A 17765-nucleotide genomic window follows, 5' to 3' on the forward strand; every position below is an offset into this window, starting at 1 on the left:
TGAGATAATGGACATGGGCACCACTGGGGGTGACTATTCCAATGAGTTGTTGCCAGATCTCAATTGTTCAAAAGCCAGGGTTATTGAAGAGTCTGGGGGTGACTATTCCAATGATGTTGCCAAATCCTACTTCCTACCACTTCCTAGTACTTTTCTCCCTACTTTAGCCCTTTACCACCTGTCTTTGAGTCTGCCTATGGTGAAAATATCTCCATCTCTTTCTAGCACTGCTGAGTTTTTGACTGTAATGACTGATGTGTGGTTGTTTAGTTGGACTTAGTTTAACTGCATGTTAGTCTCTTTGGATAAAATACTATGCCAAATTGCTAACATCTAAATGTAGAATACAGGTATTCTATCTAGTTTCCGAATAAAATCATAATGGAAATGGTGTGTGGTCAACTTGTATAATGCATAGATTTGTCAAATTTTCTGCCAGAATCCTTTAAGGTCTATACAAAAAACTACCACTAGAGAGCATTGCTGGCCATATATTTTCCCATCAATTCTCCTAGTTCCCCAGCACAGATTATACACAGTGTTTGTGTTTGATTTGGGCAGGAGCTCACTGGAGCTGAGTACCTGTACCATTTTTGAATATTAGCTCAAAAGTATTGTCGAGCTCCTGCACCTATAGAAACAGTACCAGCACCCAAATTGAGTACCCTCAACTATTTCAGTCCGAAGTAAACACTGGACATACAATTATTTGACCAGAAAATCCGTAAAGATTTTTTTTTTTTTTATACAGATGTTATTGAGACACAAGTCATAGAAAAAGCAATAGCTAGGGACGCTAGGGGACAGTACACTTGAAAATGTTGCATCTTTGACTGATACTGTAGGCCTAAAATGTTAAATTATTGTTTGGGGTAAATTGTTTGGTTAATTTTACAGTTGATATTTATCTAAAGAAAATTCCCAGTAAGTCATCTGGTGCATACAATTTGTCGACTTTCTCGCAGACGGCATGGGCGGTACTCCAGTGCTTCTGCAGGCTAGTTGAAGACACGAGACCTCAATGGGCCAGATCTAATCATCACAAATCACCGATGTCTTCTTGACTTTGATGGATGACTGCGTACTCTGAAATATATAACTCAGTTTGTAAGTACCATTTTCTTTCAAGACGAACTTAGAGACAATTGTTTGATTGATAGGCGAAGCTTCCATATGGTTCGCTCCAGTTTTCTATTTTGCTTTGTGTTAGATTCGCAAAAAGCCTGTTGAATTTAGTTGATGGTTCTTCAACTTTACCGAAGCGTTGTTATTGAATTATACCTCATTTGAATAATCTCCTGGGACATAATTCGATGTTATCTTTAGTTTGCGACTCATTATCCTCTTAAATTGATTTTAAACAATTTTTTTTTTTTTTTTTTTTTTTTACAATATCTTATTATTGCAACACAGAAGGATAATGGTGATGAGTGTTTTTGCTGTTTCAATAGGCTGTGGTCAATACAATTTAGTCCAGTTGCTTATTGCCAATAGCTATCTGGTATGATCTGTCCATTAATAACTTTATATTCCTTATTAGAATACAAATAATAACGCCCCATCATTTAAGGGATATAAAATGCTGTTCACTATTGCCAAGTACCTCAACTCCTCCACAGAGTTGAGCGCATAGGCTACTAGAGTTTTAAAAAAAAGTTTTTTTTAAATGAACCTCTGACTGAGTCCCTTTACATGATACTTAAATGTACATTTTAAACCCTTACCATGTACCTATGTTTGACCTCTGTTGTTGCATGCCTTTGTTTGCTGAAATCCATACTTTTGAATAAAACCTTAATCAAACACAACCCCCGACTAAGCAAGAAAAATAAATGGTTCCAATCGTTTTTCCACCATTCATTTTTCCGATAGGGGATTTTTAGAAACACTTAAAATAAGGTCTGTGTCTCATGTAGGCTTACCCTGGCGTGACGTTTTGATTACCATTAGTTTTTCTAACAATGATATATGGCATTATTTCTGACCATAATGGCATGAAGAAAGCCTATTGGCTTTGGCAGCTGACCCACAACGTTTTTAATAGGGGTCAGTTCTCAACCACACCCATTCGACCAGTAGGACCAACCAGATTGAGCCATGGCACTAATTCCATGTTTTCAATAGAGGATACACTAAGAGCACAACACTTAAAACATTTTTTTTAAAGCACAATTAGTTGATTATCACCATGCAATTAAACCCTTCAGATAAATACCTTCTCATGTGCCCTTAAGGCCCACACATGCTGTGCAGCAAATGATTTGGAATGGAAGGAATGCCTTGTGAAAACAGTAACAACCGTAGGTTAAAGGCAGACTAGAGGGCCTCTAGCAGTAAAACCCAGCAGGATCCCTTTTCATGTGGAGAGTGGGAGAGCAGAGTGGGTCGCTTCAAGGGTCAGCTCTAAAAGGTTTCCAGCACCATGAGAAGATAACCAGGCCAGACAGAGAGGAGAACTGTGTGTTGTTGTTGCTGCTGTATAGACATCCCTGTCTGTCCGTGACACATTCAGCCTCAGCCTCCCACCCAGCATGGCTAGCTCCCCAGCTCAGTTCTACAGTATGTTTTTGTTATTTACAGTTCTGCTGCATACATGGCCTTAATTAGAGTTGATTAGAGCCAGAGAGATCGCTGCTCGTTGAAGATGTGTTCCAGATGTGAGCAGGAATTCCGAGTGCTTTGTAAAGAAAAGAAACAGCACTCTGCAGGGGTTAACTAAAGAAACCTGAGTCAGAGCAAACTGTTGAGGGGATGAGGGATTCAGGAGAACAGGGGGAAAAGGGCCTCCTGCTCAATCATGGGCAAATATTTTATTCTTCAGAATTCAACTTTATATAAGTAACTATAGTTGAAAACAGTATGTTATTTTACTCTGAATTTAAACTACAGTATCTTGGTAAACCACAAAATTGAGGACAATCACAATGCTTGATATTTGCATTTGCACTGAGAAATGATCTCCTGAACTAACTCCAATTTACATACTGTCCTTCTCACCATCGTTAGCTGCTTTACTTTCTCCGTTCTGAGCAAACGTGGGTTTCTGAGGGGGCAGTTTAAAATGGTTCAGGAAATACCACAAAAAAATCAAGGAGTAAAACTGACAGACATTGCTCTTAGTTTTAAAACAGAGGGATATATGTGTTTTTGAAATTAGTCCACATATAGTTTGTATGAATTGAGATTTCCCATGTGTGATAATCTACTCTGTGTTTGGTAGTCTGCCTGGATGTTTCAATACTAAGATGATGGCTGCTTGTGATTGCTGTCGGTGTATAGAAGACACCAGATTGTATACATTGAGTTGAGTCTAAGCTAAGTCTATTGATTCTAATGATGTATTTGATCAATTATTTGTTATCACTCAAGTCATATTCCTTTGGAATGCCAATAAGTAGAGTAAACGCTATGGTACTGTAAACGCTGTGGTTACTCTCTGTGACACAGGCTTCTAATGTGTTTACACTTTCAGGATGAGGGAAATATTTCATTTTGAAATGGAGTCTCAGAGGTCTGGAGCTAATAGAGTTTGAGTGGATTGTTTACGTGAACACATTCTTTATTCCCAGAAACATGTCTCCACTTGGATAGATTCCAAGCAGATCTGGCCATTTTGGTTGTATTCTGATCCAGCTTTACCAAATCCTTCACAGACCCTGATCTCACATAGAGATGTTCAGTTAAAAACTTTCAGACTGACTTTACTTTACATGAGTAAAATGTTGCATTAGTTTCATTTGAATATTGTTGTAGTAAAAGGTTTATTGTTTTGCACAAGTTAGCATTCTGCCATAACATACTTCTGGGCAATTCCATGGTGACAGAATGATGCTGAGACTTTTCACTTTAAAATGTCAAACAAAAACCACTGATTGGAAAGTTAAACAAACCATACAACTCTATGCACAAGGACAACTGTTAACAATTCCCACAGAAAAGGTTACAAAAACACATTTTACTTGAACAGTGCAGATGCAAAGTTTGGTAACAGAATGACGGTTTGTGCTGTTTATCTGATAATTAGGCCTTATTATCCAACCTGTGGATCAGTAGCCCATATTGATTTTCTACTTAGTCGTCCATATGAATTGACATCCCAACATGAATGACACAAAGGTTGAATCATAGGTAGCCATAGTTAGAGGTTAAGATTTAGACATCTGTTGTCTGTGTTGACTCAGACTATATGGCAGGGTGGTACTCTTGGTTGGGCTGTTTTGTTTTTCTGATGGGGATAGGATAGAGTTCCTAGCCAGGAGAATCCTCACGTCTCCTCACGACACCCCCTATCTAATTATCACAGAGACACGGGTCAGATCGGCCGGAAGTAAGTTGCCTGGTTGAGACAATAGCTGCAGGCTGCCGCTCGGGATTAGGCTAATGACGGGGGAGGGAGTGGGAGGAGGGAGGTGGAGATGGGTGGGAAAAGTAGCTTGGGGCGGGCTGTTAGTTCACACTAGCGTCCTCCATCTGTAGGCAGGTCACTGGGAGGGAGGGCGGGCAGGTAGCCTCAAAGTTAGCTCTGTGTCTTTATTGTTGTCTTTCTGCCGTTCTGTCTTAATTCATGTACATGAAGAAGAGGGGTGTTTGTGTGTAGTGGACTGGTGGCCTTTAACGTTGCAGTAGGGGCTTGCACAGGGACTCTTCCACTTGTCGCCATCACTCAGACAAGCTGGGAAAGGATGTACAGCCTGCTGTATCTCTTGAACATTCCCAACTAGAAACCATGGCTGGATTTTACGGCTGCTTGCAGGGAAAGAAGTAAGTCTGTTCTCTCTGCTTTTCTGGTTCGACTTGTTTGATATCCTGGCAAGGTATGAAGACAGAGGAAATACATGTATCGCCAGAGCATTTATCTGAAGTGAACATAGTCATGTATGTTATTTGTCCCTGGCAGTCTTCTTAATGTACATGGTGTGTACATGTCTGTCTTTAGAGAAGGGCAATAGTTATGTTCTGATTCTGAACCCTAATATTAGGACACAGTAGGGCCGCATTGATTTTGCAAGTCATAATATATGAATAAATAGTTAATTTGTAACTAAGACCACTGTTGTAGCCTCGTGGACTAGATTGTAAATGCACTGTATAGGGGCTGTTAATTCGCAGTGTTAAAGAACCATCTCCCCTTTATCCCTCCGTCTCAAGACATTAAAAAGACAATAAAAGCTTTATTGACCCCTCACTCAATTCATTGATAAAATGTGAGAAAGAGAGCCAGGCAGCCTTTTTTTAAACTGTGAACTGACCCACTTAACAGTAAGTCAGCCTGAAAGGGATCAGCTCTTCTCCCCCAGAGTGAGTAACTGACTGCCACGGTTTATTCACATCCATCCACATCCCAAACATCCATTTCATGGTTTGTGTCTGTCAGCTGTCCCAACTAAGTTCCTCTTAGCAGCAGTCTGGCTAAGTAATGGCTTTCATGTGACATCTTGTACACAGACTGAGTTAGAAATGGAGAACGTATGATATGCAGTATGGATGAGTACAAAACATAACATGCTAGTGTAAACAGCTTGGCTCAGATGTGTGGAACACCTGCACCGTTTCACATGGTTCTTGTTTAAATACTCATCCTTCCTTGATATTGGACCGTAAAGCCTCACTTTTTCCAGATGGAACTTGTCTGATCTGGTTTAATCCTTCTTGTCCTACAGAACAGGGGTAAGGAAGGCTGCGTTGAGCTATGCTATACTACTAACACCAAAATGTTTATTTTTCCTCTTGTTGGATTAATATGTTCAAGTGAGATTAATGCATTCACGCATGTTAAGCCCTGTTGCACACAACATAATGTGAGCGCAACACACAGAATGTCTTTCTTGCTACACACAACTCGTATTTGGGACAGATGTGTAGCCTAACCCTTCCGTACTGAATGCACCCTTGATACAACTTGTAAATTCAATAAGCTTTTTTTCCAAAGTCAGACTTAGTCACTCCTCTCATTTAGAAGGAGTGAGGAGAGGAAATTCCATGGGTTTGTGGCTCTGGTTCAACACAAACATTAAGGTATGTGAGGTTTTACTCAACAGCTGAAAAAAACGTTGAAAACTAAAAACTGTGCTGTGATGAGTTGAGCAGACCATCCACTTTGGATATGCAGCCTCATATATGGGGGCTCCACCCAATGAAAAGTGTTAACTCGGCATAGCAGAGAATGGTGGGTTGAACCTCCAATAAAAAAGACAGCACATCCTTCCTTGATATCCTGAAAGTCCGCCCATTGTAACTACTCTAGGAGTCCTTCCTTCCAGGCAGCTGTGCCCTGCAGTAGCTTTGTCCTGGGTACTGTGCTTCTCCTGTTAAGTTTCATTGGAGCTCCTGTTTGGTTGCTGTGATCATCTCGTATGTTCTGGGGAATCGATGGTTTACCCAGATTGCATTCATCTTTATGTAGGGCTACTGGCCTACTACACCCACTACTAACGAACTACACTGCACATCATCTACGGTGCCTTCGGAAAGTATTCAGACCCCTTGACTTTGTCCACATTTTGTTACGTTACAGCCTTATTCTAAAATATATATTTTTTTATTCACTCATCAATCTATACACAATACCCCATAATGACAAAGCAAAAACATTATTAAACCCTGAAATCTTACATTTACATAAGTATTCTGACCCTTTACTAAATACTTTGAAGCACCTTTGGCAGTGATTACAGCCTCAAGTCTTCTTGGGTATGACACTACAAGCTTGGCACACCTGTATTTGAGGAGTTTCTCCCATTCTTCTCTGCAGATCCTCTCAAGCTTTGTCAGGTTGGATGGGGAGCTTCTCTGCGCAGCTATTTTCAGGTCTCTCCAGAGATGTTTGATTGGGTTCAAGTTCGGGCTCTGGCTGGCCACTCAAGGACATTCAGAGACTTGTCCCGAAGCCACTCCTGCGTTGTCTTGGCTGTGTGCTTAGGGTCGTTGTCCTGTTGGAAGGTGAACCTTCACCCCAGTCTGAGGTTCTGAGCGCTCTGAAGCAGGTTTTCATCAAGGATCTCTCTTTGCTCCTTTCATCTTCCCCTCGATCCTGACTAGCCTCCCAGTCCCTGCCGCTGAAAAACATCCCCAGAGCATGATGCTGCCCCCACCATGCTTCATCGTAGGGATGGTGCCAGGTTTCCTCCAGACATGCCAAATATGCAGGCCAAAGAGTTCAATCTTGGTTTCATCAGACCAGAGAATCTTATTTCTCATGGTCTGAGAGTCTTTAGGTGCCTTTTGGCAAACTCCAAGTGGGCTGTCATGTGCCTTTTACGGAGGAGTGGCTTCCGTCTGGCCACTCTACCATAAAGGCTTGATTGGTGGAGTGCTGCAGAGATGGTTGTCCTTCTGGAAGTTTCTCCCATCTCCACAAAGGAACATCGGGTTCTTGGTCACCTCCCTGACCAAGGCCCTTCTCCCACGATTGCTCAGTTTGGCCGGGCGGGCAGCTCGCTTTGTCATTATTGGGTATTGTGTGTAGATTAATGAGGAAGGCTGTAACGTAAGAAAATATGGAAAAAGTCAAGGGGTCTGAATACTTTCTGAATGCACTGTATATCTGTCCTCAGTGTTCCATGCTCCACAGGCTATGTGTATAATTTAGACTGCCAGAGGACTCTTGCGCCAGTTAAAATTTAAAGGCATGCCTGTATAAACTACCAAACAGAATGGCCAGTATCATTGCTTGGCACTACTGCTAACAATATTCACATGGAGCGTTTTATTTTTTACCCTTAAAAAACATGCATAAAAACCTTGGCGTTTCTGAGAATATTTGTGTTCAACATAACTGAGTGGGATGTGTTGTGTACCGTCCCTACTTAAGATAATGTAATTGCTTATTTAACCCAGTTGATGGTTTGCACTGTTACAGGCATATTAGTCTATATTGGATTGACTTTAGATATGGTTTGATATAAAATAATGTGAACTCCTACAAACTCCCTATTTCCTTTTCCACAAATATTAGAAGTATCCTGGATGTTGAGAAGAATACGGTCTCCGAGGACACTGTGAAGCTTCAATCACACTATATGTTCTGCACAGCATAGGTGGATTTATGGAGACTTAGACCAGAAGGCAGTCTACTGACTGCTGAAGAGTGTGTGAACATTAGAATCAAGGTGTTGTCTGTCTCGTACACCTTGCTAGTTGCTTGATTGCATAACATAGGTGACTCCTCGCATCTGGCTCTGAAATAGGGGATCGCCCAGTACTGAAATAGGGGATCGCCCAGTACTGAAATAGGGGATCGCCCAGTACTGAAAAAGGGGATCGCCCAGTACTGAAAAAGGGGATCGCCCAGTACTGAAAAAGGGGATCGCCCAGTACTGAAAAAGGGGATCGCCCAGTACAAAAACAATACTCAAACCTGGCTGTGTCTTGGAACTGGCCGACTCAACTGTTGAACTCCCTGTGATCAAATACTTTCTCATCTTCTAAATAATGGTTTTGTTTATCTAACAAGCTCTTTTGTTCTCATAATGTAATACTGCTCCTTCCCACCAACTCTCTTCCCTTTCAACCCCTGAAAAGTTAAGACATGAAACAGAGGCCGTCATCGCTGCTGGTCAGTATTGGAGTCAGTCCAAGGTCAGTCCATTAGTCCAGCTGAACCCTCCTGCCCCTGAACCATGTTGCCCCACTGCGTCGTGCGTACTCAGTTGTGTTCTCTCCTTTTCTAGAGGATGTTCCTCTGTGGAAGCAGAGCTGTGTGACTGGGGTTGGTCACATGGTCAGACCCTGGGAGGTTATGGTTCATAGGCTAGCTGTGACAACAACCCCAGGCTGCATTCTCCCCAGAATGCTCTCTGTTGGTCACAAGAACAAGTAGTACTCCTTCCCATGGTCTACTCTATACAGATCCCCAGTCTCTCTCTTATTATCCCCTAGTCTTAATCGACTGTGTGTGATGTGTCTGTGTGTTTGTGTTGTAGATGTCTTTGTATTGGTGGTGGAGGTGGGGGGTTTCAGTCACACATTGTCTCCCTTGGGTATTGGTAGTGGGGGGTTTTCAGTCACACATTTGTCTCCCTTGGTTGGTGGTGGGGTTTCAGTCACACATTGTCTCCCTGGTATTGGTGGTGGGGGTTTCAGTCACACATTGTCTCCCTTGGTATTGGTGGTGGGGGTTTCAGTCACACATTGTCTCCCTTGGTATTGGTGGTGGGGGGGTTTCAGTCACACATTGTCTCCCTTGGTATTGGTGGTGGGGGGTTTCAGTCACACATTGTCTCCTTGGTATTGGTGGTGGGGTTTCAGTCACACATTGTCTCCCTTGGTATTGGTGGTGGGGGGTTTCAGTCACACATTGTCCCCTTGGTATTGGTGGTGGGGGGTTTCAGTCACACATTGTCCCCTTGGTATTGGTGGTGGGTTTCAGTCACACATTGTCTCCCTTGGTATTGGTGGGGGGTTTCAGTCACAATTGTCTCCCTTGGTATTGGTGGTGGGGGTTTCAGTCACACATTGTCTCCCTTGGTATTGGTGGTGGGGGGTTCAGTCACACAATGCTCCCTTGGTATTGGTGGTGGGGGTTCAGTCACACATTGTCTCCCTTGGTATTGGTGGTGGGGGGTTTTCAGTCACACATTGTCTCCCTTGGTATTTGGTGGTGGGGGGTTTCAGTCACACAATGTCACCCTTGGTATTGGTAGTGGGGGGTTTCAGTCACACAATGTCACCCTTGGTATTGGTAGTGGGGGTTTTCAGTCACACATTGTCTCCCTTGGTATTGGTGGTGGGGGTTTTCAGTCTGTATCTCTGAAGTGTTGTTTCTCTGTGAAGCAGGTAACATTTACTCAGAGATACAGAGGAAATGAAGAGGCAGATTGGATCTCTTTCTCTCTCAATTCAAAGGGCTGACAAACATTGTGGAATGTTTCAACTCACTAAAATAATACTTACAATGTTTATATAATATATTTATGTCAGTAAAGTTACTACTAGACAACACATTGTCTGAGAAACTGAACTTTTTCTCGGGTGCTTTCTGTTAGAGTAGTTATGAAAACTGTTATGAAAACCATTCTAACAGAAAACACCTGAGAGAAGCGTCAGTTTCTCAGACAATGTGTTGTCTAGTAGTAACTTTAGCTAGTCTGGAGTGGGCCTGTCTGTTGTACTGTTTGGTACACGCGTTGTCAGGGGAACAGGGAAGCCAGTTGGAATGTATGTTTATTTATAACTGTCAAGGGTTTGTAAATGGTTGAAATAAACAAATTAAACTAATGTAATCAAATGTTTTTGTGGCACTGAGAAAGACCTGCAGTTAGGAGTTCAACATATGATATTCTCACAGCTGGAATAATGAAGTTGCCATGTGTTTATTGATTATTGAAGAATATTTCAGATACAGAAGGCACATGTTTTATCTCACACAAGGAACATTCTGTTCTTATTCAACAACAATGACGTGGATGAGGTAGTCTCAGGCTGAGTTGAATAGCTTCAAGATATTGGGACAGGGCCTTGGACTTCAGCAGGGATGGAACTGTAGATGTTACGTAACAGCAGACACAGGAGGCTCCCAGCAGCTTATGTCACACCAGGAAGCGGAGTCCAGTACGCACTGCAGCTGCTTATTCCCATGAGACAGTACTGCCTTTGAATTTTCTCAGCTGGGTTTATATTTATTCTCTGACTGCCTCAGGTATTTGTACTATACTGCTGGGTGTAAAGATTACACGTTTTAGTATTGTAACTTCTAATCCTTTCGTTCACTGTTTCTGTTGGGTGTTCCTTGTTCTTATAATCATCACATCCAGACTTAAGATAATGTGGAAATAAACAAGTCAATCCTAAGATATTATATTTGAGAATTCTTCATTATGACCGCCCCCGAGACATGGATATAGATTTTGACAAACATAGCCGCTCTGAGCACATCAGGTTCTTGACAGAGTTGGCAGGAAGCCATATAGGCAGAGGAGGTAATTACCTTATTAACGGAGTAACTCGTTTTGCATGTGCGGTCGAAATCCAAATTGCCTCCACATCCTGTTTAGCCATTCCGTGGGGCCAGAGGTTGAGACTAGCTGTCACTGACCGCTGATGGCTTCCTCCTGCTGGGTCGTCATGGCGTGTCTGAGGCTATCCTGCTGGGAGCTCCAGACCAGCGCTAGCTCCAGCCCCAGGCAGCCCCCTCCAGTAATCTGCCCCAGGCACAGGCTGCTTATCTCAGCCTCATCCTGTGACATGACAGGGCGGTGTCACTGAGGGCATTGTAGTAGAGAGAGATTGGTAGGCTGAGACCATCCCTGATCTCTCCTTATATAGAGAGCAGGGTTATGGATGTGGTTGTTGCCCTCAGTGGAGACGCACACAGCTGAGTTACAGTAAATAGGGATGAATGAAATACAGTCCCTGATTGAATCTACATTGTACTCAGCCCAAACTGACTGTGGTGTCCAAATCCCTGGAAGGCTTCCCTCTATAAGATAGTTAATTATCTCTCCCTTTGCTCCATAGTCAATGGCTCTCTCCCTTTGCTCCATAGTCAATGGCTCTCTCCCTCTGCTCCATAGTCAATGGCTCTCTCCCTTTGCTCCATAGTCAATGGCTCTCTCCCTCTGCTCCATAGTCAATGGCTCTCTCCCTCTGCTCCATAGTCAATGGCTCTCTCCCATACAATGGCTTCTCTCCTTCTCTCCATAGTAATGGCTCCTTCTCCCTCTGCTACCATAGTCAATGGCTCTCTCCCTCTGCTCCATAGTCAATGGCTCTCTCCCTCTGCTCCATAGTCAATGGCTCTCTCCCTCTGCTCCATAGTCAATGGCTATGATTTGTACCCTGAGCTGACAAGGTACTGACAAGGTACAAATCTGTCGTTCTCCTCCTGAACAAGGCAGTGGGTTACACTGTTCTAGGCCGTCATTGTAAATAAGAATTTGTTCTCAACTGACTTGCCTAGTTAAATAAAGGTTAAAAAAAATGACTCTCTCCCTCTGCTCCTTAGTCAATTACTCTCTCCCTCCCAGCAGTGACTGCAGTATCATGGCCTCTGGACCATCAGATGTGTTGACCAACCAGGATCCAGCAGACACCACCGAAGAGTGCACAGGTAAACCCATACTTTAACTGATTGCTAGCCCTTTAAAGGGGCTCTTCACTTTTCTCTGGTCATGGAACTCTGTCTGTCTGTGGTAGTGCTATGGTCAATGTGTGACAGCAGATCCTATCTGATCAGATTTACAGTATCTAATCTGTGGATCTATGCCTCCCCTGAAGATTTGTGTCTGAGAAGCCTTGTGGTTCAATGCAAGTTGAAGTGAGATGATTTTATCATGATGAGAATCCCTCCACAAGATCCATGCTAAAGTATCAGTGTTTCTTCTAGACCAGTGTGCTATTATCTCTTTATTGCAGAGAGCACTGGGCTTCAGGGAGGATCAGGTCAAGCTTAAGAAGGAGATTTTCTTACAGTTTTATTGGCAGGAAATGAAGTACAAAAAATATATCTCATCAGCTCCCATAAGAACATATCTTCCCACTCTCTGTCTGCCAACCCTCCCCCCTGCTGTGATGCGCTCTGGGAACAAGGAAGTCAGGATCTGCAAGGTCAGGCTGGGAACCGTCTCTTCAGGAATAGCTCCCACTGACAAGGGGAATAATCTACTCTATCAGATTGAATTTCTAAAGCGGAGCACGGAGGGCGAAGTCCATTAAAATAAATAATTTGTCAATGGCTGGTGGTGTGCTGGCTGGCGGTGGGCCTGGGGATAATTTGGAATACCCTGATGGGTGGCTGCCCCATGGCAGTATCCTCGTGGTGACCTGGGAGGGTAGTGGGGGACAGGGGTGAATATTCCAAGGAGTTAATCTTCAATCAAGATAGTAGTTCTTTGTGTACTACAGACTAGGTCTTGGTCATGACTCTTCCCAAGATTTTTAGATTTATAATACAACGTTTTTTAGGTACAACCATCTAATACTCCCGAGTGGCTCAGCGGTCTACGGTACTGCCTCTCGGTGCTTGAGTCGTCACTACTGACACCCTGATTCAAATCCAGGCTGTATCACAACCGGCTGTGATTGGGAGTCCCATAGGGTGGCGCACAATTGGCCCAGCGTCGTCCAGGTTTGGCCGGTGTAGGCCGTCATTGTAAATAAGAATTTGTTCTTAAATTCTTTGGTATAGGTGGCAGCATTTTAACTTTTGGATGAATTTCGTGCCCATAGGGAACTGCCTCCTACTCTGTCCCACATGCTAATATATGCATAGTATTATTACTATTGGATAGAAAACACTCTGCAGTTTCTAAAACTGTTTGAATGATGTCTGTGAGTATAACAGAACTCATATGGCAGGCAAAAACCTGAGAAAAAATCCAAACAGGAAGTGAAAAATCTGAGAGTGCTCGTTGTTAAAGTCATCGCCTATTCAATTCCCTGTAATATATGGATCTGTTTGCACTTCATACGCCTTCCACTAGATGTCAACAGTCAGTAGAACGTGGAATGAAGCTTATGCTGTGTTGTGGGACCGGATGGGAGGGGAATGAGTCAGTGGTCTGGCAGATTTGCCAGTTCTTGGTCGCGCGCTTTCGCTTTCCTCATTATATCGTCTTACGTTCCATTACTTATAGAGACTGGAAAGAATTCTCCAGTTGGAACCTTATTGGATATAAATGATAACAACATCCTGAAGATTGATTCTCTACTTACTTTGACCAGTTTATTCGACCTGGAATATAACTTTTTGAAGTTTTTGTCTGACGTTTGCCTGCATCTGCGCAAGCGTTTGGACACGTGCACTACACATGCTAGTAAAATTAGCTAATTGGACATAAGTAATGGACATTATCGAACAAAACAATGATTTATTGTGGAACTAGGATTCCTGGCACTGCATTCTGATGAAGATAATCAAAGGTAAGGGAATATCTATGATGTAATTTCGTATTTCTGTTGACTCCAACATGGCGGAGAAATGTTGTTACTGTCTGAGCGCCGCCTCAGATTATTGCATGGTGTGCTTTTTACGTACATTTAAAAAAAAAAAAAAAAATCTGACACAGCGGTTGCATTAGGAACAAGTGTATCTTTAATCATATGTAAAACATGTATCTTTCATCAAAGTTTATGATGAGTATTTCTGTTATTTGACGTGGCTCTCTGTAATTACTCCGGATATTTTGGAGGCATTTCTGAACATGGCGCCAATGTAAACCGAGATTTGTGGATATAAATATGCACATTATCGAACAAAACATAAATGTATTGTATAACATGATGTCATATGAGTGTCATCTGATAAAGATGTTCAAAGGTTAGTGATTAATTTTATCTCTATTTCTGTTTTTTGTTACTACTATCTATTGCTGGGAACATGGCTATGTTTTTCTGTGGCTATGTACTGAGCTAACATAATTGTTTGGTGTGCTTTCCCCTTAAATCCTTTTTGAAATCATGTTGGCTGGATTCACAACATGTGTAGCTTTAATTTGGTGTCTTTCATGTGTGATTTCATGAAAGATTGATTTTTATAGTAATATATTTGAATTTGGTGCGCTACATTTTTTCTGGATTTTGGCCAAGTGGGACGCTACCGTCCCAGCTATCCTAGAGAGGTGTTTAACTGACTTGCCTAGTTAAATAAAGGTTCAATAAATAAAATATTTTTTTCATAAAAGTTCCGCGTCGGACCCCACTTTGCCTCCAGAACAGGCTGAATTCTTCAGGGAATAAATTCTATAAGGTGTCGGAAACGTTAGTTGCTGAATTGGTATCAAGGGACCTAACGTGTCCCAGGAAAATATTCCCCACACCAGTATACCACCGCCACCAGCCTGTACGAGGCAGGATGGGTCCATGGACTCATGCTGCTTACACCAAATCCTGACTCTGCCATCAGCATGACGCAACAGGAACCGGAATTTTGTCGAACCAGGCAATGTTTTTCCACTCCTCAATTGTCCAGTGTTGGTGATTGCGTACCCACTGGAGACACTTCTTGTTTTTAGCTGATAGGAGTGGAACCTAGTGTGGTCGTCCTCGGGTAATAGCCCATCCGTGACAAGGACTGACGAATTGTGCGTTCCGAGATGCCGTTCTACACACCACTGTTGTACTGCATCATTATTTGTTTGTTTGTGGTCTGCCTGTTAGCTTGCATGATTCTTTCCATTCTCCTTCCACCTCTCTCATCAACAAGCTTTTTTTTGTTTCACCTGCTCGGTAAACACTAGACACTTTCGTGCTTGAAAAGTCCAGGCACCGACGATCATACCACGCTCAGTTGCTTAGGTCACTCGTTTTTCATTTTCATGAACGGGGTGGTGTACCTAACAATAAACTGAGCAGTGAGTGTATATTATAGTAATATGTCAACTTGCAGACGCCTTTATCCAAAGTGACTTAGTCATGTGTGCATACATTTTCCGTATGGGTGGTCCCGGGAATAGACCACCTACCCTGGCGTTACAAGCGCCATGCTATACCAACTGAGCTACAAAGGACCACGTTTACCTGGGATAACAGTTTGTAATAGGTTTAACATCAGCTCAAGGGGAGTAAGTTGTGGTTGGGTACGGCATTGCTCTCCAGATCAACAAGGAAATTCAGTGGGTCAGAAAGTTTCTGTTTCAGACTGTTTATCTCCTGGTCATGCATCTCCTTCATGTGTCCCATCTAGGCCTACATGTTGCCTGTTTGACAAAAATACCCTCTCTGGACAAAATGTCTTCATGTTTACATTTTCAGCTATATGTACAGTATGCATCCAAAATATCTAGTACTTCTCCTATTGGGATGAACTTTTCCATGAACTTTTCCAGCCATACTGAGTGGGCCAGTTTAAAGTGTGTGATCATACCAGCTCTAGGCCTTGTCTACAGTTGGATCTCAAGTGTTTTCCAGAGCATGTGAGCCAGTCACGGGATAGTGTGGCTTTATATATAAATAGTCTCTCACTAGCAAGCTTCAATCCTCCAAGCAGCACTCACTCTTTAATCAGACGATTGCATTCCTGGCTGTTGAAGGTCTCCATCCGAGGATTGTTCACGTTGCAGTCATCCCCTCCCAAATATTGGCTACATTTCTATGGATCCAACTAACTTGACCTTCTCTTTTAAGAATTGGCCATTCTGCTTTGTTTCTGGTTATGCTGCTACTTTGGCGTAATCAACATATTGTTTCTAAAATAGCTTGATGTGTTGTATTCATGAGCTGTAGGCACCACCCGTATCACCCAGCAAATGTCTCAGATCTTGGCCTGCTATTATTCTCAACAAAGGGAGAGGGAGTTTACACTCACACAAAAAACACTTGAAGTAGTTAAAAAGAGGTGTTGAGAATTTCCACTGTGGTGCTAATATCAATGGAACAGTGGGAGTATTTTTACTATCTCATTAATGCTACCTGGGTTTATGACCAGCAGGGTAACTACTCTCACTTGAGTTCACATGAGGGAATAGTTACATTTCAAATAATGATTGAGGTTCGTTACAAAGCTTTCAGTTAGGTGGTCTTATTTGTTCAGTGGTGGAAAGATGTGAAGGAAAATGGTGAAAAAGAATATGATTAAAAACTGGTGAAAACTGGTTGTGAAGGAATAGGTCCCATTTGTTAACTGGAGATGAATAACCTCTGCCATGCTCTATTCTTGATGTGATCTTCAATGTAGGCAAGAAGAAGTCCAAGTTCCAGACCTTCAAGAACTTATTTTCTAAGAAGAAGAGAAAGGAGGCCGCTGCTCCTGCCGGAGGGGACAGTGGGTTGAAGTGTAGCCAGTCTAGTGACAATGTCAACGCCCCCGAACCTGCACTTCTCATCCTCTCTGAGAAAGACGAGGGCTCTGGGTAAGATGCTTTTCTTTTCACAATACAGGCAATTTAATTTTATTCCCAAGGAACAAATGCGTCATTGAATTTCTACCGAGTAGTGTGAAGTCTCCTCTACATACGTTTACAACTTTAAAGGTACATATTTGTCCTAATTTAGAGTGGACTGCTGGAAATTAACGTTCTGCCTACCACTTAGTCACCTGAATAATAAACCCAGTCTTCTCCGCTCATTCTAGATCTTAGTGAATTTTTATTCATTAAGCATGCAGCCTTATAGGCTACCTGCTGCAGATTTCTTCCCCAGGGGGTGCGTCCCAAATGGCTCCCTATTTGGTGCACTACGTTTGACCAGGGTCCATATGGTTCTGGTCAAATGTAGTGCACCATACAGGGAGTAGCGTGCCATTTGGTACACAGGCAGGGCTAGGGACTTGTCATTTCTGCTCCTTAGGTTTTTCTACAAACTTTATTAGACTTAGTCCTACATGATTGAATGGAGATGACCCAGCCACTGCCTAACTGCCACTGCCTAGAGGCGTAAATGTTCTGATCTGTCATCTTTTCTATTTCTTTCTTTCAAAGGTCAAAAATAAATATGGGTAATAAGGCTCTGTCACATGACAGTGTCTTTGTCTCTGAATCTCCTTTGTCAGAGGTGACTGGGGGTCTGGGAGTCTCTCAGGACAGCATCCATGGGAAAGTCAAGTCTCTACAGGTGGGTAGTAGAGCCTCTGTCCTATTCCTCCATACTGGGACTGGCTGCAATATGACCTATTGTAGCTATGGTCCTATACTTTACTATCTCCGACATTCAGGTGTCTTCATCGGTATTAGCGTTGCCACTCCGTCTGTAGGACCTGGGGATAAAATTAGCCCGTCTGGTCATAAGCCGGTTAGATTGGGCGCTAGCTAGCCAAGGCTCCTCCTTAGTTGTCACCTGTTCTAGACAGCATCCCACCGAAGGTCAGAGTGTACGTACAGAAACACAATACAGCT

At 42.7% G+C, this 17765-nt stretch overlaps 1 protein-coding gene across 6 annotated transcripts in view; it reads left to right on the plus strand.

Annotated features, from left to right (window-relative positions):
- The first annotated feature begins 580 nt into the window (after window positions 1-580).
- Window positions 581-17765, plus strand: part of LOC112070436 (CRACD-like protein) — a 28221-nt gene continuing 11036 nt past the window's right edge. The window contains exons 1-5 of one of the 6 annotated variants that reach the window (XM_024137860.2): window positions 581-686; window positions 966-1107; window positions 11964-12046; window positions 16610-16784; window positions 17352-17484. In XM_024137860.2, the coding sequence (XP_023993628.1) occupies window positions 11980-12046; window positions 16610-16784; window positions 17352-17484 (375 nt within the window). In that variant the 5' untranslated portion in view covers window positions 581-686; window positions 966-1107; window positions 11964-11979. Of the gene's footprint in view, window positions 687-766; window positions 1108-4475; window positions 4762-11963; window positions 12047-12213; window positions 12304-16609; window positions 16785-17351; window positions 17485-17765 lie in introns of those variants that run through there. The other 5 variants (XM_024137861.2, XM_024137862.2, XM_024137859.2 and 2 more) reach the window with 5 other exon arrangements.

Source organism: Salvelinus sp. IW2-2015, unplaced genomic scaffold (genome assembly GCF_002910315.2).
Source record: "Salvelinus sp. IW2-2015 unplaced genomic scaffold, ASM291031v2 Un_scaffold1324, whole genome shotgun sequence".
NCBI lineage: Eukaryota > Metazoa > Chordata > Actinopteri > Salmoniformes > Salmonidae > Salvelinus > Salvelinus sp. IW2-2015.